Source organism: Pipra filicauda, unplaced genomic scaffold (assembly GCF_003945595.2).
Source record: "Pipra filicauda isolate LSUMZ 115617 unplaced genomic scaffold, ASM394559v2 scaffold21_size4447388_pilon, whole genome shotgun sequence".
In the NCBI taxonomy this organism is placed as follows: Eukaryota; Metazoa; Chordata; class Aves; order Passeriformes; family Pipridae; genus Pipra; species Pipra filicauda.
Window position 1 is genome coordinate 2363632 of NW_024104332.1, and position 21761 is coordinate 2385392.

The 21761-nt window shown below is 43.3% G+C and overlaps 1 protein-coding gene across 17 annotated transcripts in view; it reads right to left on the minus strand.

The window, feature by feature from the left end:
• UNC80 (unc-80 homolog, NALCN channel complex subunit) overlaps positions 1-19773 on the minus strand; it is a 119193-nt gene extending 99420 nt beyond the window's left edge. For 11 of the 17 annotated variants that reach the window (XM_027751947.2, XM_027751944.2, XM_039381330.1 and 8 more), the window contains exons 1-8: positions 19359-19771; positions 18039-18087; positions 12929-13085; positions 11743-12041; positions 9832-9955; positions 7993-8066; positions 7343-7482; positions 3411-3672 (exon numbers count right to left, since the gene is read on the minus strand). In XM_027751947.2, the coding sequence (XP_027607748.1) occupies positions 3411-3672; positions 7343-7482; positions 7993-8066; positions 9832-9955; positions 11743-12041; positions 12929-13085; positions 18039-18087; positions 19359-19450 (1197 nt within the window). In that variant the 5' untranslated portion in view covers positions 19451-19771. Of the gene's footprint in view, positions 1-3410; positions 3673-7342; positions 7483-7992; positions 8067-9831; positions 9956-11742; positions 12042-12928; positions 13086-18038; positions 18088-19358 lie in introns of all 17 variants that reach the window. The other 6 variants (XM_039381336.1, XM_039381334.1, XM_039381335.1 and 3 more) reach the window with 2 other exon arrangements.
• Positions 19774-21761: the final 1988 nt, after the last annotated feature.

The window sequence follows — 21761 nt, forward strand, 5'->3', positions numbered from 1 at the left end:
AGGTGCTCTCAATGGCAAGGCCAAGTACTCCATATAGCTTGGTTCTTAGTTTTTACAGCTCTCTGCTCTCTTCTGGCCATCGTACAAATTTATTTTGGATTCATTATCTTCGTCCACTACTGACTAAATCAGTGTTTTATTAGGTGGCTTATAGTCACCAAAAGACAAAGCAAGGATCAGGGCCTACTGAGTCACAAGCCATACAAGCACAGACAACACAGGCCCAGCTCTGAAATCTGCTCAGGGTAGGTATCCAGAAAACAACACCAGAAAATGAAATTACAGAATCGCCTTAAATCTACAGTATGGTAGATGACACATTTTAATGAACCAAGCTAGCACTCTGATGAAGACTGATTAAAACCATGGGTATTCTGTGCAGTAGACTGTGTAGCAATTATGACACGCACAGGATGGATAAGAAAGCAAAATATTTTGGGGGCTGCTCCTCTAGATTTTGTTGCTTCTATTTTCTATAACCTTCCTGCTGCACAACTCTATATGTATCAGCTCATTAGTACTTCTCTCAGCTCTCAAGATATTACACTTGAGGCTCTCGGCTTTCTATCAGCTTTGCAGCAAGAACTACAGCTGCACTGGTCCTATGCTTCATTTAAGTTTTGGCTCTTTCCCCTGCAATGTTAGTGCAAGACTGTAGCAGTTCGTGAGCCTCTGAAGGTTTCATGTCCTACACCTGCCCTTAGAGTGAATTTACTGCATACAGATGCAATGCAGGTTTCCTTCATCACATGTTGCCAGGACTGAAATATGTTTAGACTCAAGTCACTTTCTAGAAGAAGCTGGTATTCATTTTATTCACACTTCATCCAGTGCCTCTTTTCCTGTGCAACAAGGCATGCTGGAATGCTGCACTGAATCTTTTCCTACTTTGCTGTTCAGGTGATATATGGAGGATGTTTCTTTCATCCTCTCAAACCCCACTGCTTTAGCCCAAGCTTATCTGAAATGTGATTTCAGACACACAGGAAGTGAGAGTTTTGCTGAGACTTAGGGACATGCAGGAAATTACCCTGATGAACTGCAGAACAATAGAAAGAATGTAGATTTACCACAGAAGAATCTACTGGTGCCTGATATGATTTTCAGAAAGCTGTGTTTGTCCTTACTCGCTTTTTGGCTGCCGCTTCAAATCTACCCTAAAGAAACACAGAGTGCCAGTATTTTTGAGAAGTAATTGATTGACCTTTGAGCAGAAATTATGACACTGTGTTAGGAATTTGAGACTGAAAAATTAGGCTTTAAGCATATCCCTGTGTCAGATGAGCTCGCGAAGGCTCAGCATACAACCCCTTGCGTTGCTAGAAAGAAAGGACAAATCCTACCCCTTGGGAGGTGGCATTCTCTGCTGTGAATGAGCAGAGAGCCATGAGTGATGAGACTCTCAATTTACGAACAGCAGTAAAGTCCCTACAGTTGGCTGGGATGAACCAGAGCCCAGGTGCCTTACTATGTTGCACAGATTTCAGTCCTCAGAGCTGTAAAGGAAGGGGGGCACGAGTTGAAAGTTTTGCTGCCTGTAAGACTGCTTCACCTCCTCCATCACACCTGTTCTGCATAACAAATCAGAAACCCTTTTGAACAGGATTCCAGTTGGATGAAGTACAGCAGGAATACACAGGACTGACACAAAGGTTACCAAAAGCAATCAAACTTAGCCTTGGAGGGAAGAATGGCCTGGACAGAGCCCTCACACTAACAGCTATAATGTACCCAGTGGAACTGCCAAATGGATTTAACAGAAAAACAGTAGAGAAAAATGGCAGAGTAAAGGAATCTTGCAAGAGAAACAGCCTGGAAAAGCAAGAAATAGTCAAGTGTGTGAAAGGAGAGAAGTGTTTCACAGCATACAGAGAAGAACGAGGAAGACAACCCCATTCATACTGCCTCTGTAAACCACTGACTGCACTCCCTGTTGCACTAGGAGCTAAACTGGCTAATGTGCAAAAGAACCAGGCTGTTATGAGCAAGGACAAAGGGACAATACATGCATGGAAACAGTGAACCACATCAACAGCAATATCTTTCAATTTTCCCTCCAGGAGATGATATTAAGGAGGATTTTCTGCACAGCAATCCCATACAATCCCCCTGCAAAGGCAGATTAAGATGGAATAGTAATTCATATCACCTGGCCTTTATGGAGCTAGGTCAAGCTTTTACAGGGATGAAACAGGAAAACATTTTATAGAAATGACACTGAACTATAATACAGTTTAAACAACACTGCTGCTGAGCCCTTAAAACCAGCTCTCATAAAAAATATAAGAATGACTATAAAGTCCTGAGATTTAAAAACAACAGTACTAATATTGACATTGTTTATGCTTTTCTTCTAGATTACGAGCATCTGGGCTCCACAGGAGAGAAGATACCTCAGCCTTCTTCCTTATAAAATGACAAGTCAAAAACCATCAGAGCCCTACAATACTGAAAGCAATGATTTTAAGAAAAACATTAAGAATTCTGAGATTTCTGACTCACAGAAAGACATTTGATAGCAACGTTAGCAAAAGAGAGAGCCTTTTACTTGAGGTGTGTCATAAAAATGGATGGCAAAAATAGAATCTCTATTAAATTTTATTAAGCAGTTCCATCAACTCAGTAAATCAGAATTTGCTGTTAAAAGCCCACATGACAGGAAAAGAGGGCACAACCTAAAAGCAGCGCAAATCAACAAGGAGATTAACTGAAACTGCAACAGCATCACCTTTTTATCCCTGGAACAAGGGAGCTATCCAAAAGAAAAAACACAAAGATCTTTTCTGCACCAAGGTCAGGAGTCTGGGGTTCATTTTCCAGCAAATAGGGAGCAAGTCTTGACACCTATTAGGACAGTTTGTCTACGGAGGTTTTGTTGGCAAATATAAAAGTTATGCAATAAGAATAACAGCAGGAGAAGAGGTAACAAGATGGAAGGCTTTTGCTCATGGCCACTGTTTGTGAAGTCTAGTCTAATATTTAACCCAAGTGTTTGCCTGGAGTGTGCAGTGCTGTACCAAGTGCAGTTCCTTTTCTCTCTTTTGTGGGGTTACACCAGAGAAGCTCAGTGAGTCCTGCCCATTACACTGTAATGCAAAGGCAGTTCCATTTTTTCTGACAACTACATAAGTATATTCTCACATTACAAACTAACATTATCCCAGTTCACCCTGGATTAATTATCCCAATTAAATCCTCAAGCTTTCAGCAGGCACCAGTTCTGACTCTCTGCACCAGATTCTGCCCCCAAAACCCTCATCATTCTCAGGGTCTCTTTCTGAATGATGCACATATCTGACTCCTGGGCAGTTGAACCAACACCAAAGCTGTGCCTTTCACTACTTGTCCAGCCATCACTTCCCAGCATCGCCACAACAGCAGCTATTTCCTTGTTGGTAGCACCTGCTTACCTGAGTTTTGTGGGTGTTCACCAGAGAGGGTGCAGCGGCCACCATGGAGCTGCTCCGAGGCCTCAGCAAAGGGGTGATCTCTGGCTCGGGTGGCTTCTCTGGTTTTTCCTGCAGCATGTGCCTCAGCCTCTGCAGGTAGTACATCAGCGACCACTGTGTGCCCTCCTCAGACCAGTGTGGCTGCAGCAGGCAGCGCAGCACGGCCACGTCAAAGTACGTGGCGTAGCGAGACTTCTGGCACGGTGGGATCACCAAGGACACTCTGTTCCAAAAAGCAGGAGCAGGAATGTTAGTCATCAGGCTCCTTAGGCCTTCTTAGATACTCGGCTCCCTGAATAAAGAACTGACTCTTTGGGACCAAGGCTCTGACTGAGGAAAGCGTTACTGAAGACACGTAAGTGGATATTTAGCTTTCAGTTCCCCAGAGGACTCCAGTACATGCTTTGTTAAGTGTTTTCTTGGATAGGGTTGCTTTCTTAAACTGTGATCTGAAGATAAGCCTCCAGCACTCGTTCTAACTGAATAATTTGTTCAGTGGGAAACAGACAACCTTTGAGCACCTGCTGTTCAGATACAAGTAATGTATATTTAGGAATCGTTTACATTTCCTCATATCAGGCCTCGCTTAAAAAGAAGCAGGCAGGGCAGCTAAGTGAATTAACACTTTAAGCCAATTAAATCGATTCCTATACATGTTAAAGTTACTGTTATAGACATTCTTTGCTGAGGTGTTCCAGAGAAAAAGACCATTTTAAGCCCTCATTATACTTCTTCTGCCCATCAGGTGGTGTAACTTCCTCATATGTTTTAACATATTGAATTTCTTACGTATTGTAGAAGTTAGTGTGCATAAAAGCAAGATGTCTGTAACAAGCCTAAGTAATGAGAATCCAGAGATTTCAGATTTCAAAGGCATCATATGTACTTTCAGAGCCCACCTTATTGCAAAAAAAACCACAACAATGCCCCCGCCTTTTTATTCTTAATTTTTTTACCACTTCCCACCCAGCAGAGTACAACTGGCCTGATCTACCCTCTGAACAGTCACTTACTGTGAGGAGACAATCTGTCAGAAAAGAAGCAAGTGAAAGAGAGTCAGAGGAATGAGAATCACACGGCAAAAGAAGGTGTGAAATCTGGGGGTGGGGCAGGAACTCTGGACATCTTTTTTTTTTTTTGCCTGCTGAAGTACACATTTTAAATATTTCTACTCTGTGTGTTAGAAACACACCTCTGTGACCTGAGTACTTCTGGGATTTTTGGATTCTATAAAAATCAACATCTCTTTCATACATTGTATTCTCGGGCATTTGAAAATCATCACAAGAACATCAGGGGTTTTTTGGTTTGGTTTTTTGGTTTGGTTTTTTGGTTGGTTTTTTTGTGGGCTAGTTGTTGTTGTTATAAGCCTTTTATATTATCAACTCTGCTAAACAGCATGAAAACAGAGTGGGTAGGACACCCCCATCTCTAGCTGGGTACCATCACATTCTAAACAGAGGGATCCGAGGACACAGTCCAGAAAAGCATCAGGGAATAGCAGCAGTACTGACCAGTGGGACCTTTAAGTGCTCAAGTGAAGAGCATGTTTTAAGTGCTTTGCTGGATCACTGCCCTGTGCATCCAAGGCAGGTACAGAACTGGCAGAGGAGAAAGAAGCGTGCAGTGAACATTGACACCACTTGGAATCATATGAACCCTGTTCCATATTACCCTTGGAAACAGGGAGCAGGTGGCATGGCTGGGCTTGAAGCAATGCATAGATCTAGAGCTCAAACCTGCAGGAGCTGGTTTGCTGCCAGCCCCACAGGCCAATGTCAAAGGCACTTGGTGACTGCAGACCAGCCCATCTGTGTCAGCATATGTCACCCTATATGCAATACATAGATTGAAAGTCTCTTTTCTAGTGCTGCATTCCAGGTAAAAATGCTTAAAGTTTGATGACTTTAAAATGACATATTACAAAAACCAGAAAAACTGAATTAGGAAGGAGAAAACAAGGAGAAATGGGAATATGCTATAAATTTTTCCCCACAAACCTGATACAAAGGCTGGTTTTGTCACAGTCCAGGTTGTGTCACACAGATGCAGCCTGCAAAAAACCTTAAGGGTAGCTGGGATACTCAAAGTATCCCAGCAAAGGAAATAAAGCCCGTCATCTCAGTAGCAATTGTGAAAGGTGATGCATTGCTCCCTGGTCACTTTGCAGGACCTTGATCCGTGTCTGAGAGTCTGAACAGTCTTTCATGCTCTCCTGCACGTGGCACAGGCAAACCTGAGGCATGACACAGCCTGGAGCAAGGCATGTTCTCCTTATGAAATATTTGTCACTAAAGTCCTTCCTACAAAGCCTATTTCCCAGGCAGCCTGTTCAAGGCAGAAGCTGGATAAAGGGCTGTGGCTTTATGTGCTTCTGTGTTAAACTGTATCACCTGTACACGGAGAATTTCACTGAGTGGAGGAGGGATAATCGGCCAGGATCAGAGGAACAAGCCATTTGCTCAAGCAGTGTCTGAGGAAGCAGAAATTAAACTCTATACTTCATTTAAAGGGAAATCTAGCGCTTGTATAATCAGCTCCTGGTTGCCTCTGACTGCAGGGAATGTGGAAAGGCAGCCTGCCTCCAACCGCTGGCCAAGGACAAAGGAATACTGCGGCTGTTGGTAAGCAGAGTAAACAACATTTGTTCCCCAGTTGTCTGTTGCTCGGCAACCAAAGCTCCCTGTACAGTTTTAACTGATCAATGAGTTCTGCAAATGAGGAGGCATAATGATGCTCTCTTCAAAGCCTGTCTAAAGCTTCATCCCCATGGCAACCACTAGACCCAGCTTGACAAATTGATCACCCGATTCTGTCTTCTTAAAAGGCTGCTTTTTTTTTTTTTTTTTTAACAGCTGTGCACTCTCTGAGGAACAGTGTTCACATACAGAAAGGCTGTTCTGTCCCCGACTTCAGTTTTACTGGCTCACATTAATACAGATTAAATAAAGACCCAGAACTGACAACAAAATCCCAAGGGAAGCCTCCTGATGGGATGAGAGCCTTAGAGAATAGCTTTGCCCTTTGGACCACAAATCAGAGCTGTTCCTAGATGGTATCCAGAAACCCACTCCATCCTACATTTCTTCTGTCACTGCAATGAAGCCATTTCTTAAATCTGCAGCGTTCTGGACATGACATTTCCCAAAGTAGAACCAAAATTTTCAGAAGGAGTTTCAGTGACACTCCTAAATCCATAGAGACCTAAAATTATAGTTATATATATTAAAATTATAGGCTTCCCTCCCTCTCCGCCCCCTGAAAACACTTATCAGCTTCATTTACTTTACGGCACCACCAAGTGTCCAGCACTACTGAAAATCTGGTTCTACCTTTATGCACCCTAAAATCTAGATGAATTTATCAGTGCCATGCTGGAAAACCATGGCTTGTGTGCTGCAGGGTAAGCTGAAAGGATATTTGCATGGCTATTCTTCTTTGTTAGCTTGTTCCTTTGGGACAGTAGTCTAAAGGAAGCTAAGCAGCAAGATGCAGAGAAGAAATAATGAAGGCAATGGAGACAGGCTTGCAAAAATCCTTTGCTGGAGGGAAAAAAATCTGATCAGAAAGATGCCAGAAAATATACCAGTTGCCTGAGGCTGAATCCAGCCTAGGAGGGTTGAACCTGCAATTTATTTGTTGTGTCTTTAATTTTAAGAAACCAACACACTAGAAAAGACTAAAGAAACTGTCCCAACAGCTCAGCTAGAGATTTCTTCAATGGAAGTGGCATTGTGTCACCACCCTGTTCAAAACCCAGAACTGAGATTTGTGGCATTAAGAGTTTGAGATAAACATTGAGCACGCTCATCATGCACAGACAACAGCAGATTCAAGATACAGGACTTGTATGACCTCACACCAGCCTAACTTTCTCCTGAGGGGGTTTGTACCTGGGATGTGCAGTACCTCTCTCCTGAGAGGTTTGGGAGGATATGCTTCCATCCAAGGAATTTCCACGATGACATGCTGAAACAGCAGCCTTTGGAGGTACAGAATCTGGCCGTGTTGTCTCACAGACCACCTGCAGTCCCTTTGGATGGTTGTAATAAAAGAAAAGAGGTAGATAAACATACTTATCTCTCCCATATTAGCTTTATAACTGCGATTTGTATTTAGACATGACCATTACTTCCACCACAATGCCACGGTAATATGGAGAAACTGAGCAAGCCTGGGGCTTCTTAGTACAAGGTATTGCACAGGCAAAGGGTAAGACAGGGCTTTTGCCCAGGAAAATACATAAGATCATTGAATCATAGAATGGTTTGGGTTGCAATGGGCCTTTCAGATCTAGTTCCAACTCCCCATCATAAGCAAGATCAGATTTCCATCCTACAAGACAGGATAAGGACAAGAAGATCCAGACAACTACACCTAATACCCTTTGGTTCCACTGCAAACTAGGTTGGGAGCCTTTGGAAGAACTGTGAATAACTGTAATTTCTGGAGATGGAATACTTTAGGGTGGCAAAAGCAAGTTCTGTTTCCCCCCTCTCTCAGCTCCTTATTCAAGCTTGTCAAACCTTAGCACAGAACTCACCTCAGTATGGCCACTGTCCAGATTAGGGGATTCACAAGTAGCACTCTGATTGTTGGTGGGAGAACTTCTCTTGGCTGAGAAAAGAAGTCAAAGCAGAACATTTCAGGAAACACCTCTTACATTATAATGTACCACTGAAAGGATAAACCAGAAAACAAAACCAAACCCAAAGCAGCCTCTCTCTGCTGCAGACTTTCTGGGCATCAGCCACAGCCATAAAAAGGAAAAAGAAAAAAAAGGACTGTTTGAATTTTTTGCATAGTTATTTCCATTGCGTTGTCATCTACACTGTCTAGTGGAAACCTCTATTTCTTTAAAATTTAATTTGAATATAAATTTTATCCTAAATCCATCTGCCATCAAATTTTGTTTTCCTGTACATACTAGTCCCTTTCATTTTGGAGTTTTCCCTCCTATTTGCACATATATTCAGGTCCTTTTCTAGGCTACATCTCTCAGAGTGTATTGGGATTTCCAATTTGCCAAATGCTTTCATCACAGGAAACAAACATATCATAGAGAAAGTTTGGTCAGTGATATTGTAGCAGAACAAGGGCATAACACTGACTAGGATGACTATTCTTGAAATCCTGTCACATTGAAAGCTGCGCAGATGTGATTTAGACTGACTGCAAACAAAACATTGCAAAGCTTCTTCATTATATTTTGTCGTGTGAAGGAAAATTTAAGTAAATTTGACTTTTTTTTGATCCCAGTTTGAGATAATGCTAAGATAGCAGCATATTCCTTGATATAAAGGACCTCATTCCAATTACTATTTCTGTCCTGCTGAAAATGCTTTCAAAACATAACAGAGCATTTTCCTTTCATACTTTACTCCTTAAGTTATTTTTTAGGAATTTTCTGACTTCACACAGACCTACAGGAAAAATTCCAATGGTCGAAGAAAATTTAGGACTAATTCCTTTTGTTAGTCCCAGGGCTGAAATCCTATATTTTAATTCCAGAAGTTGAAGCAGAGGGATGAAGTGTTAGATGTCAAAGACTGTTTTAAATAATCTGAAATACTCAAATCTTTTCAATTCTGGGATGTTCCAAAGGTGTACAAAACCTTCAGAACAAAATTACTAGTTTTAAGAAAAATCTGATTTGGCAAACTACATTTTCACTATGACGAAAATTACAGCTCCATGCTCTTGAGAGTTGGCAAGCAATGCTACAGCAATATATCCAGCTCACTTTCAATGCACCACCTTGTAGAAATTATGCAAAACTATTGTCTAAAAACATAAAAGTAAAGTTTTTTGGGACTAGGCCTTGGAAGCCAAAGTCTCTGAAGCCTAAGCACCCAGTTCCAGTCTCATTATGGCTGAAACACAAAGGAAGAGCAACCCTTTCCAGCATGCAGAAGTGAATTCACAACCTAGGCCTTTCTTTGGAGAGTCTTGAAATTACCTTTTTTAATTTCATAACATGGGGAAATTCAAATTTTAGATAGGAGGAGAATCAACTGTGTGTTCTTCACTGTTCCCTTTTGTTCAGTGCCAGTTTGGGAAAGCTCAATTCACCCACGTCAGACTGCTAAGAGATACTGCCTTTCCCCTTCTTAGCAACTGAGGGAGATGAGGTGAAACAGAGATAGGAGGCTGACAGGTAATGATAACTCTGCTGAGGAGTTTCTCATTTCCTATTTGTGATGGCTCTCTCCTATTCAACTATTAGGCAAATGTCAGCTGACTCCCAAGGGGAAACAACCTAAAACTACTCTAAGGTTTCACTAATTCCTGCAGTATCAGTAAATTCCTTCAAATACAATGACTACAGAATGTAAGGCAGCATTAGGCATTCCCAGCTCTCAGGAGCTACAAAGTCACAGACCTGTAACGATGTTCCTGATGGGCTTTACAAGAGCATTGAAGGCAGAAACTTCAGGCTGCCTGTGTTCCCACATCGGCTGCCAAATAACGAGGCCACTGGCCAACCGGAACGTCAGATCGGACTCCTAGAAAGAGAAACAGATGTGGTGGCACACCAGCTCACAGGAAAGAATGTGGTTTCCAGTCTGTGAGGACTGTAATTTCTCTGATGCACAGATCCTACAAGAGATGAGTGACACCATGTGCAGTTCTGCTAACTCGGGGACCACTGACAACACTCAGCAGACTTAATACAATGTCACGTGTGGCTAATGAAAAATCACAGAGAAATCTCAATACAAAAACACACAGGAAGGTTTTTCCAAATGAAATTTCTATACTAGTTAAGGAACCCTGTTTTTCCTAGGACATTAAGCTGTAAAAGAAAAGGCCACTCCTGTCAGAAAGCATCTCTTTTAACCATATAAAGTCACTTCATGTTTGGTATTCAATCTCAACCTTAGGATTTACACTCCAAGACTCGAACTTTTCCCCCAAAAGAATAAGAATACTAAATAGTAAAATATTACTTAGAAATTGAGGAAACATGTAACAGATTACTATGAAGCAGTGGTATAATACATCACTGATATCATTAGCACTGTTGGTACCTGAGCTATGTCAATACAGAAACACTGACACTACTTACAGTGATGCTATCATTGTTTTACGTATGCAACTGGCTTAAATCCTGCAAATTTGGGCTTTTCAATATTCATCACCACAGTATTTCAGAGATCTCAGAGATTTTCAAGATAAACCTGAGATACTGATATTAAGCCCATCTTATAAATGGGAAACAACATCCCAGAAAGATTAATGTTGAAGATTATAAAATCTTCTCTCTAATAGCCAGGGTCTATCTCCAGTTTCATTTAATTCATTCAAAGGGCAGCCCACATTTGTGTGTGTAGCACTGGGAAGAATTCAACACTTCTTCCTGTCCTGTCCCAATAGCTTACAGAAAAAATTATGAAAAATTTGGGCTAAATAAATTGAGCTATACTGTACTGGAACTCAGTAGCAGAAGTAGGGAAAGAATCTACTTCTCCAGTCTTGCTTTCACCTGCCTGAATCAAAAGATTATCCTTTATTTCCTGTTCTTTCTTATCTTCTTCAACTGTTGCAGCATAGGAGGCAGGATTAGAACAGATAACAGCCCCATCACTTCATGACTTTATAGACCTTTTCCAAGTACCTACTCTTTCCCAAGGCCTAGCTGGAAACGTAAAGGCTAAAAACTGCAGCCCCCCAGAGAGGCAGGAGAACATGCAGAAAATGCCTTCTCATCACCACTCTGCAAAGCTGATGCACTCAGCATAAAATCAATAGAGCGACCCCGGCAGACAGGAAGCCTGCAGCCTGCTTCCAACTTCAGAACAAAGGAATGCTCCATTGCCTTTGCTACTGCCATGCTTATAACACCATCACACATTCCTGGTAATTAGCATCAAGATGATTAGTAATGACAACAACAAATCCCAGTGGCAGCCCCATAGTTGAAAAACTAGCAAGGCCCTTCTGAGTAATGGTTGAGAATCACTGGCGCAAGCCAAAGCTCACAACCCTTTCTGCAGGTTCCTGGATCCCAGAGACTTCACAGGGGCCACAGATCTTTCACATTCCCAAAGGCTAAAAACGGCTCACTTCAGATTTATTTTCCTTTGTGCCTGCCTGATGCTGAGGTGATTGTTCATGTCACTGGAAGGATTTCTTCCTGATGGCAGTGGTATCCTGCCAGCTTGTTAAAACATTTCCAGTGGTCCTCCAATGTGCACTGTAGGCTGAATTAAATAACAATCACAAAGGCAGAGTAATTCCTTTCCTGCTCAGAGCTCACTCCGCACAAGCACCCCATCAGCGTTCCACTTACTTTAATTCTGTGGACAAGGGGAGCAAAGAGGAAGACAAACAGCTCCACGGTGGCCATGGAGTTCTGGAAGAACTTCCTTCTGCTATTCTCCTCCTCATCAGTTGTGGTGCTGGGCTGGGGATGTCCTGGTGATCCTTGGTTTTCCGCCTGATGGATAAAGGCGCTACTGCTCCCTCCCCAGCTAGAGCCTCTGTCCCCTCCAAATTGGTCATTGCTGCAGTCCTGAGGAGCCTCCAGCAGCATCCAGTGAAGAGTGTGAAGAAGCTTTGTTTCAGCTACTCCAAGCTTATCCTGATGCCCTGTGTGGAAAAATGCATCACTGTATCTCACAGGGTTACCACTAATGGTACTGTTGAGACTTTCAGAGCTGCACGGGAAACTGGACATCCAACTTCCTGATAAGCATTTGAAAATTAAAATTCTACCATTAAAAGCATCAGCATTCTGTCTCATTATGTTTGAAACCTCCTGAAATCTCCTAAATCACACGTCTCCATTTACTTCACAGCATTTGCAGTCCAGTTCCTGCAACGTCAGCTGCAGGGCATGGACAGCAGCATGGACATAGAGCGGTCCCAAAAGCAGCCAACTTGACAGTCTTGTCTGTTTGACTTTGTTGAATAAGATAAAATGGAAGTGAGCACTGCAAGGTGCTCAAGCTGTGTCCTGTTAATGCCTCCAACTGGCATGTCTCGGGAAGCAAATTCCTGGCTGAAATCAATCAGTAAAAGACTTACTAAAAGTAAGTTCTATTTGGACCTCTGTCCTTACTGTCTGATTGACTTATCTGCTGAGAATCCCATGCATTGATCTGAATAAAAAGAAAAAAAAAAGAAACAAAAAGAAGAACTGAAGATACTAAAAGTACCTGCTGCAATTGACAACTGAAAGAAATACGTATTCCTTCAAGGAACCCATGTCTGCTGGGTGGTTGTTCTAAAACAAGTTCTATATCCTCTGGAAAATAACCAGCAAAATGTTATTGAACTGCTCTTCAGCTCATCGAGCCATTACCTTCACTGGGGAAGCTCCCACAGGTTACCCTGCTATAAACAAGAAAGACAAGCCACAAGAAGGACAAGCCACAGAACGAACTAACTGGGGTTCTAAGGATTTAGAATATGTTGGCACCCTGAGCACCAGAATGTCACATTTTGACTGACAGCACCCTCAGAGGAGCACTAACCCAGTTTGTTGCGGTTGGAGAGCAGCGTTGCGGTGCAGTGCAGCACATGCGGGAGCGCAGCCTGGACGAGTTCCCAGCGAGAGATGCTCTGGATGGCTTCAGAGAGAGCTGGAGAAAGGCCATGCAGTTTGTTTTCTACTAAAACTCTTTCAAAAGACTAAAAGCAAGAACAAGGAAAGAAAGACACTGTGTATCTGTCTCTGCATATTCCTTCCAGCACATAGAACATTCTCTGTTAAAAACCTGTAATATTTAATTACATAGCTAAAGCACATCTTGTAATATTTTTCCTGAAAAACACAGACTGTAACTAAAGTTCACCAGACATTTGGACATACTTGACTAAGAAGCGAAAGGGCCACACAATATATTTTCTGTAATATAGAGAGTTAAAGTAAGTATATCAGTAAGTTCTGACATCAAGCCAAACTTACTGTTATGTTGGGTATTAATCTGGCATGCAAGTAATCCTGTTGAAAGTCACAGGAGCTAAGGAAGCCTGTATTCGTGGAGCTGAGTGCTGGATATTATTCTCAAACACACATGCTCTTTCAGTTTAGTGTAACACAAAGGGCAACCCATTAAAGGTATATGAGCCTTAGGAAATGTTTTCACATCCTGTCACAAAAAATAACCACTGTACAAAATTTTTTGTCTAGCCATGATGTAATGGTTTTATGAACACTTAGAGAGCTGATGGCTGCAGCAAGTTCATTATTTTTACCTCAAGCAACAAAAAGTAAGACTATCTGCCTCTGAAATCTCTATGGAAGCTCCTTATTGCTAGTTGTTCCAAAAATTTCAATAAGTTGCTGCTCTGATCAGATACAAAGATCTCATTATAGGTCACAAATGCAGCTATATTCCTTCTCCAAAGTTCCTAAAGGAAAGATAATGACAATGCATGTCCTTGCCATATACCAGCTTAGCCTCATGACTACCTATTTGGTCACAAGCTCTTTCACCAGTGCAACAAAAACACGTTGTTGCTCCTTGGCTTTCCATTCAAGGTCTCATTCCCGGGTACTTCAATGGCATCAGGGAGAAATTCCCCCAAAACTGCCTTCTGGAAGCTGTGGTCCACATTCTGCATGCTTCAGAAACTCAAGAGGAAGCCAAGGAGTTTGCAATTATATCTTTAAATTAGTCTTGCATTTACCACATTTTGGGCCTCTGAGCACACGTGAAGATTTCCCTACATGGTTATCTGCCAGATTCCACTGTTCTTTCCTGGCCTGAGCAGAAAGCCTAACATATTTCTGTATCCTAATGAAAGATTAGCTTCCGGAGCAGCTTATGTGATCACAAGTATCTGACACAGAAGTACTGCATGCTACCAGAAAAACGCAAACACAAAAGCTGCTGTATGGAAACCACTGAGTGTTCCTGCCTGCTACAGGCACTGCCTGGTACAGTAACTACTACTGTGGATGTACTGCCAGCACAGGAACTAACTGGCATCAGTCCCCACATTGAGAACTGTCCCAAGCAGACCAACAAGAACATGCAGTTCTTTGGACAAGTGTTCCTGTGGAATTTGCCTGGGGTTCTCCATAAAGGTCCAGCTCACAGCAGCTTCTGTCTACACCAGACACTGAAGATGCAAGGCCCTGGGTTAGCATTTGCTCCTATAGAGCCTTCCTTTTGGATTGCTGCAGTTCTACTCTAACTTTCAGGACCTGCTACAAAAAATATACGGACATTGAGACAGAAGACCCACATGAACTGAGCAACTGCTGCTACAGCTGGGAAGACTTACATGCTTCAATGAGAAGTCTGAATGAGAATGTCTGAAAAAGCTCCCTGCAAGTCAGTCAGAAGACAGATATTGTCATGCTATGGGTATGTCTGGAGCTGCAGCCTCAGGGCTGCAGCTTGGCTGAGAAAGCAGTTACCTACTTATAGCAAGCTTGTTCGTGCCTCAGACACCCCACACACCAAAGGCCAATAAAGAATATGTGCCAAGGTGGTAGTGAGGGAAGTCAGTGTTTATATCTTGGCTGGAGAAAGGGCAGCCCCTTTCAGCAATGCTCTGTTTCTGTTTTCAGCTCCCTCAGGCCCACTTACACAAGCATTTTTCCTTTTAGCCTGGTGGTGACATCTGTTTTCACAGGGAGTGGCAGTCAACCTTTTCTGGCTGCCTTCCCACTCCTTTTACCTTCTTCTCCACCAAGAACCAAAGGGACTGTCAAATACCTTGTGACCAGGGTCAGTCTGTGTGTTCCTTTGCTGCTAGAATGGGAACAGGTAGCTGCCTGAAGATGCCTAGACAAGGAGTATAGGACAGAGCAGATTCTGGCTGGGCTTTGCCATGGTTTCATAAACAGCTTTGCTTGAGTCACATGAAATTCCCTGGCTCTAAGCCCAGGGAAGATCTACCTGCATGAATTGCATAAGGCAGCAAGGGCTCAGCCAGGCCCCCAGCCCTCACTAGACAGACAGGACCTTCAGAAGCTCAGCACCCCCCATCCCACCCTCTCAGGAGTGCCAGAGGAACTGCAGGTGTCCTCCCGGGGAGTAGCCCTATGGGACTGCACGTGGAGAAAAAAAATAACTAAAGAGCAGGGCCCAGTACTTAGCTTTGTACAGAAGGACTCTGGCAGAGATATGGAGAAATGGTTAGTGCTTTTTGAGCTGGACTTGTGTCCTTGGAGGGGACCTTACAGTCCTGTTCTTCCAAAGCTCAAGTGAAAAGCCAAGACCATCGCTAAAGTAACTTCTGCCTGACTGGAAAGAGCTTGAAATGCAGGCAGACAGTACTGTCAGTTTGGGGCAGGTCCACTGAGCAAGGAGGAGTTCCTAGAAAGATCTAAAACATTAACCTAGGAGTTCATAGCACAAGGGATTGTAAGGTTCCATTTTTCACTAAACACAGCAATAGTATAAACATTAGCAAGTAATGAAATACAGATGCCAAGCACTTTATTTACAGAAAACTGTTGTGCTTAAAAACTCAGTTTTCTGCAACCAGGCCCGTTGTTTGGATAAAATAAAGGTGGCCTCCTTCTGAACTTTCCATATCTATACTTTAATTATTCCTAACAATAAAACACATAACTACATTTTCAAAAACAAGTAAAAAAAAAACCAGATAAGAGATAAACTTTGCATTTGCAAGATCCTCCACAAAACATTTGTGTTCTTCCATGCCCAATGCAATCCAGGGTAAAAGAATTTAACATACCCTTAAGTTCCTTACCGTCACCCCAAAAATGCATTAGCTTTGTACAGCACTCACTTGCACTCCTATGAGGCCATTTACAGCTCTGACTCATGCACATTAGGAATGACGTTGTGTCAGGACAGAACAATTTCAGAATGGAGAGAAGGAAGAACATTAAATCCATACTGAGGCACAAACGCATTTAAACAGTTTAAGACAATGTATGGGGGAGGGTATTTATCTCCAGCTTAAAAGCTATTATTCATAGACTAATTGAAGTCAGTGTGATTGTTCATGTAAGGCAAACAAGGCTATGAAAGGGCTGGGTTTTTCTTCAAGTATTATGGTATAAAGCAAAGCTCAAAGAAGCAATGCAATCTGCTCCTGCACACCAGATGCTGTACTCACTGAATCTAAGCCTCCAGCATCTGCTTCCTCAATGCACAATATGCAGCAAATTCTACTGCAGCAAGTTTAGAGCCAAGAATAATAACAGAATACTGCATGACGTTGTGTCATTTGCATTGCCAGAGAGTTAGCAGCCTATAGACGTGCCTACAACAATTCTGGCTAGCTAATTTTAAAAGGACAGATCATTTAACAGGCACACGGTATTTTCAGGCACATTAGTCAATACAGGGGTGTTAGACAGTCAGCTGGATGTTTCAGAAGATAAGTCAGGTACCTGTCAAGTTCCAGAAACCCTGCCTCACTCATGCACTCAGCACCCTGCTACCCCGCTGGATAATACAGAACGCGTTGATGTGGGCAGACATTCCTGTGCACCAGCAGGGATAGGAAACTGAGGAGCAAAGATGATGAGAAGGTGGCAGATGCAGCATATCAGGCTGTATCAGTTGCTCAAAACTAAGCCTCACCTTTGAAACCTTTCTACCATAATTTAATGATTATGTTAAGGACTGGAGAAGAATCAAGTTCTTCATTCAAGGGGTGGAAACTAATTGGATTTTTTAAGACCTTCCTTTCCCTTGGCTGACACACGGGATTTATGTTGTCTTGTGGGTTTTTTTGGTGTTATTTTTTACACTTAGTAAATCCTGGTAGGTGCTCTTAGAAGAAAGGTGCTTTAGAATCAGCCTGGAGGACACAGAGGAAGACCTAATGCCAACAGCACAGCAGGAAGCACAGGGAAGTCACAGACAGACAGATACATCATGGAGAAGGCGCAGAGAAGGAAACTGTCCCTCTACCCAACAGTAACAGGTTCATAGGTGGGGCCACAGCCTCAGAGAGGTGCTCCAAGGCATGGCTCCTGCACACTGCCAAGGCTCCTGGTAAAGGACACAAGGCAACAAGCTCCATTTTCCAGCCTCTCAGCAACCAGAAACTGTCAATGGCATCAGGCAGTGACGATGCCTTTTGCTCCATGTGCTACAATTGCAGTACATTTTACTCACTGACACACTAAGCCAGCAGTCCTCTATCACTATCTGGTATCTAGCAAAAACCCTGAAAAATTTATGGATTTCTAAGAAGAAAATGAGTCAGCAATAGCTAAGGCTTCTCCAGCTTAATATCTTGAGAGAAGGAAGTCAGAAAATTGCTGCAGAGAGATCTAAGTACTTTAAACTACTCAGATATGTGTCCAGACCAAATTTTTCCACTCTGTCAAGTTCGGCTGCAACCGCTTAATGTACTTTAAGTAATCCAAAGACCAGTAACCATTCAAGGAATTCTGAAATTCTCTAGATACACATCTTACTTGAACTTGCTGCATGCCTTCCCTTTCTCCTCCATTTGGACAGTAACTTGAGGTTTTATGTGAAGTACAGTTAGAAACAGGAGTCATAGAAGTACAGATTTAAGCTGAATGGACTAAATCCACTTCTGGGATAAGCTGAGAAGCTTATGGGCCACCATGGTCAGATCAAGTTGCACGAAAAGTTAGTCACTAACAAGAGTTGAAAAAGAGAAACAGGTACATACCACACAGGAAGCTTCATATTGTTTCCCCAGTTTAGGTCTTAAAAATGCACTGAAGGAAGGGAGAAAAAGTGTTAGAGACCCAGTACATCAATGTGGATTTTGCTTAGTTATTTTTAGGATTTTTCTCATGTCAAAAAGTTGGCAAAACACAGAGAAATTTAATGTAAAGGAAGAAAAAAGGCCAAAACTATGTTCAGATACCTGTTGATAACATCTGACAAAATGCTGTTACCTTTTCTAGAAGACAAAGTACCCACACTGATATGCCAAGAAGCTGTTAATTCAACCCTCAGGAGAAATCCTGGTCCCCAGGGATAAAATCTTCCATCAGATAATTTTTAGCCATTTTATCTCAGTGAAAGATTTTCAATATACTCTGTTTAAAATGTGTTATATACTACTGAACTTTGCTTTTCCTCTATTTTAAGCCAGAGATCCATTTGCCAGCTCTGTATTAAGTATTTTTCTCCACAGCAGCTGATGTAGAAGGCTTATGATGAAATGCAGGCCTTGTAGGTAGAAAATACCCACCCTCTGCTGTCATTCTCCAGAATGGGATCAGAGTTAAATATTAAAAAAACTAATCAGGTCACCTTATTTTATTTTTTGGAGGACACTGACTGTGGCATAAAGGGATTTGGTGACGGAGGCTTTAAATTAGAGCCACAACCTTCAAATCTTCCAGCCTCCCCCCCACTCTCACAGTGTTTTCACTTTAGAATTCTGCTGAGACAGGAGACAGACACGACTCACAAGGAACATGAAGCCCCAGCCATACATTCATCCAGCCCCTCACACATCATTACTCTCCAATCCAATGAAATAAGGTGAGACTTTGACGTATCTGTTTGCATGCTGACCTCTCAAGGCATAGATGACACTTCCAGGACAGCTGCAAATACAGATACAAGCAAAGCTGCAGGTCTGGTGCAGCACTGATGGGTGCTGCTTCTGCTGCCAGAGCTCCACGAGTCCTCTCAAAAGGGGGGAGGAGGGGAGGCGGGATGGATGGGATGGGGGGAGACGGGACAGGGAGGAAAGGAAAGGTGCATACAGACACATAGATAGGGATATTTTAAAGTCAAAGCAAGAAGCTGCCTGGGACTGCCACTAGGTCAAGCTGTCTCCAGACCTTCCCGAATCCACACAAATTGCTCTATATTGAGTGCAAAGAGAACAGCTTGTTTCTCGCCTGCATGTTGCAGCTGCAATCACCGCTTCCTCCCCGCCTCCGGGCAGCAGCCGGCCCGCACCCCCCTCCCCACTTCCACTGCCCTGTTGCAGCGATATCCCAAGTACCCAGGGCTTTGCTGCTCTCACCTGGTTTGTCTCCATAGGAAGGTCTGGATGGGCAGAGGGATGCCACGGCCACTCTCCTGCTCCTGGCCCTCTGAGCTTTTCCTTTTCACCATGATGCTGATGACAGCTGCTGCAGTGAGCCAGCCTCAGCAGACACACCAGTCGGGATCTCCCATGGCTGCCTCTCCGCTCCCCGCAACTCTTTACCCTCTTCCCTTCATCCCCTGCAGCCCACCCGCTCCCTCCAGCTCTGCTGGTGCAAAATGGCTGCAGAAGGCAGGGAGGAAATTAGGGGAGCGAAGATGTCCGCGTCCCTCGGCTTCCTCCCTGCCTTCAGCACCTCCCTCTGTGGACAGCTCCCCGTGCCCAGCGCCCGGAGCCGGCGGGCGGTGACGGGCAGGGAAGGCGGGCGGGCGGCGCGGGGGCGGCGGAGGCACCGCCCCGCCAAACTTCCCGCAGCGCGCCGGGAGCAGCGAGCGGCAACAGGGCTCCCGCCGCCTCCTCCCCGCCGCCAAGGTGGGAAGCCCCGCCGGCCCGCAGTGAAAGGGATGCGCAGTGCATCCAGCATTCCAGAGCTGGCCGAGAGGCGCCCGCCGTCCTTCCCTCCCGCTCTCCCCCGAGGCCCGCTCCTTGGATTCACAAAGGTCCTCGAAGCGTCCGATACAGCCTGTTAATAAACAGGGAGACACCCGTTTACCTCAAAAGTGGGGGGAAAAGGAAAGCAAGTCATAAACCCTCTTTGAAATCGAAGGCTGGCTGTAGGAGCAAGGGAAGTTTGGGATAGTTTTTCCATAGGTTTTTCTTACACAGAAGAGCTGAGACAGAGGTGGAGAGGATGGGGAGTACGAAAGCAGATTTACTTGTGCCTCCAATTAAACACCAGACTTGACTTGGCTATACAAGGATATATTTGAGTGCTGAAGTGCTGAACCAGTTGGCTTTGTTTGTCTTGTTTGGTTGGGTTCTTTGCTAGCAGTAACTTTTACTGCTGGTGCACAGAAGTAAGGCCCTTTTATTCACAGGATGAGCTTGCTCAGACAGGAAAGCTTTTAATTACCATTTTCTTTCCTTCAGTTAAGTGAGATCAGATAGGAACAAAATAATCATGATTTCTAAAATATTATGAGAGCTAACTACAAAGAGAAGATGGTTAAAAAAATTACTTCTAAATGCAAGGTATGTATTAGAGAAGTTTCCCTACTCCACATCCCTATAAAACATCAGTAGAAGGGTTGTTGCAGGCCAGGGATGGTTTATGTGAATGTTAAGTGTCGTATAGTCTCACCCTCAAAACTGGTGCCATTTTAGTCAGTGATAATATTTAATTACCTCGAGTTCAAGATGCTTGCACTCTCTCAGTAACTGGTAAGCGCATTTCAAATCTGTTTGGTTTGGATTTTGTTTGGTTTTTGGTTTGGTTCTTTTTTTAATGGGTATCTCTCCTTATTCCTGCATTCAAGAAGCAGTCACAATAGTTTCCAGTTTGTGCTTCTAAGCCTAAGCTTATTATTCCCATGCTCTGCTACACAGCATGAAACATGTACAAGAGAGCACTGCAGCCTGCTCCAGAGTACAGCTGAAATCTCCTGTGAATTCTCCTGATTTACAGGAACACCAGTGGCACTTGGTGTGGTCAGCAGCTGCTCAGCGGTAGACAGGAATGCAAGTGTGAATACAAAGCTCCACAAACCAACCAAACCAAACCGAATTTATTTGGAAAACAACAGCTTCCATTGGTTTCAAACCTATGCAGGTAAACATCATTGTTGCCCTGAACAGAGGCAGTTCTAGAGGGCAGAGAAGCTCACTAGCAGCACTTCACTGAGCCTCCAAAGGGGAACCCAAGTGGCCTCTCTACAGTCTGAAGAGGAGTAGGAGAAGAGAACAAACAAGGCAACTGCACGCTCGCTTCACAACTGTCAGTGTTAACTGTCACTCAGAAAGCAGAAGGACAATATACCAATAACTCTACCTGGCTTTCTGTTACACCTCTGAAGGACTCTTTGGGGGAAACAAATGGCCTTGAAGTACAGGATTATTTTCCTTACTCCTTCTTTGTGCACAGCCAGCACCTTGCCCTGTCACAGGGCGTTAGTGAGTGGAGCTCAGGTGGCCCAACGGGCAATGAGAGGAAACTGCATCGCTACTACGTTAAATTACTATGTATTTTTGTTTTCAAATACTTTGTAATAGCCAAAAACATAACTGCAAATTGCAGTTCTAGTCAAGCTTGCCATTTTGAGTGCAGAGTATTGCTCTCTAACAACATGCAGTCATAAAAGACACGTAAATCTCTCTGTTTGTACCGTGGTTTGAAGTTACAGAATTTCCAGTGCAAAACAAATCAGAGAGCAAAGGTAATATTATTAACAGCTAGCACTGTCACAAGAAAACTGCAGGCACAGTGGTGCAGATTCTCCAATC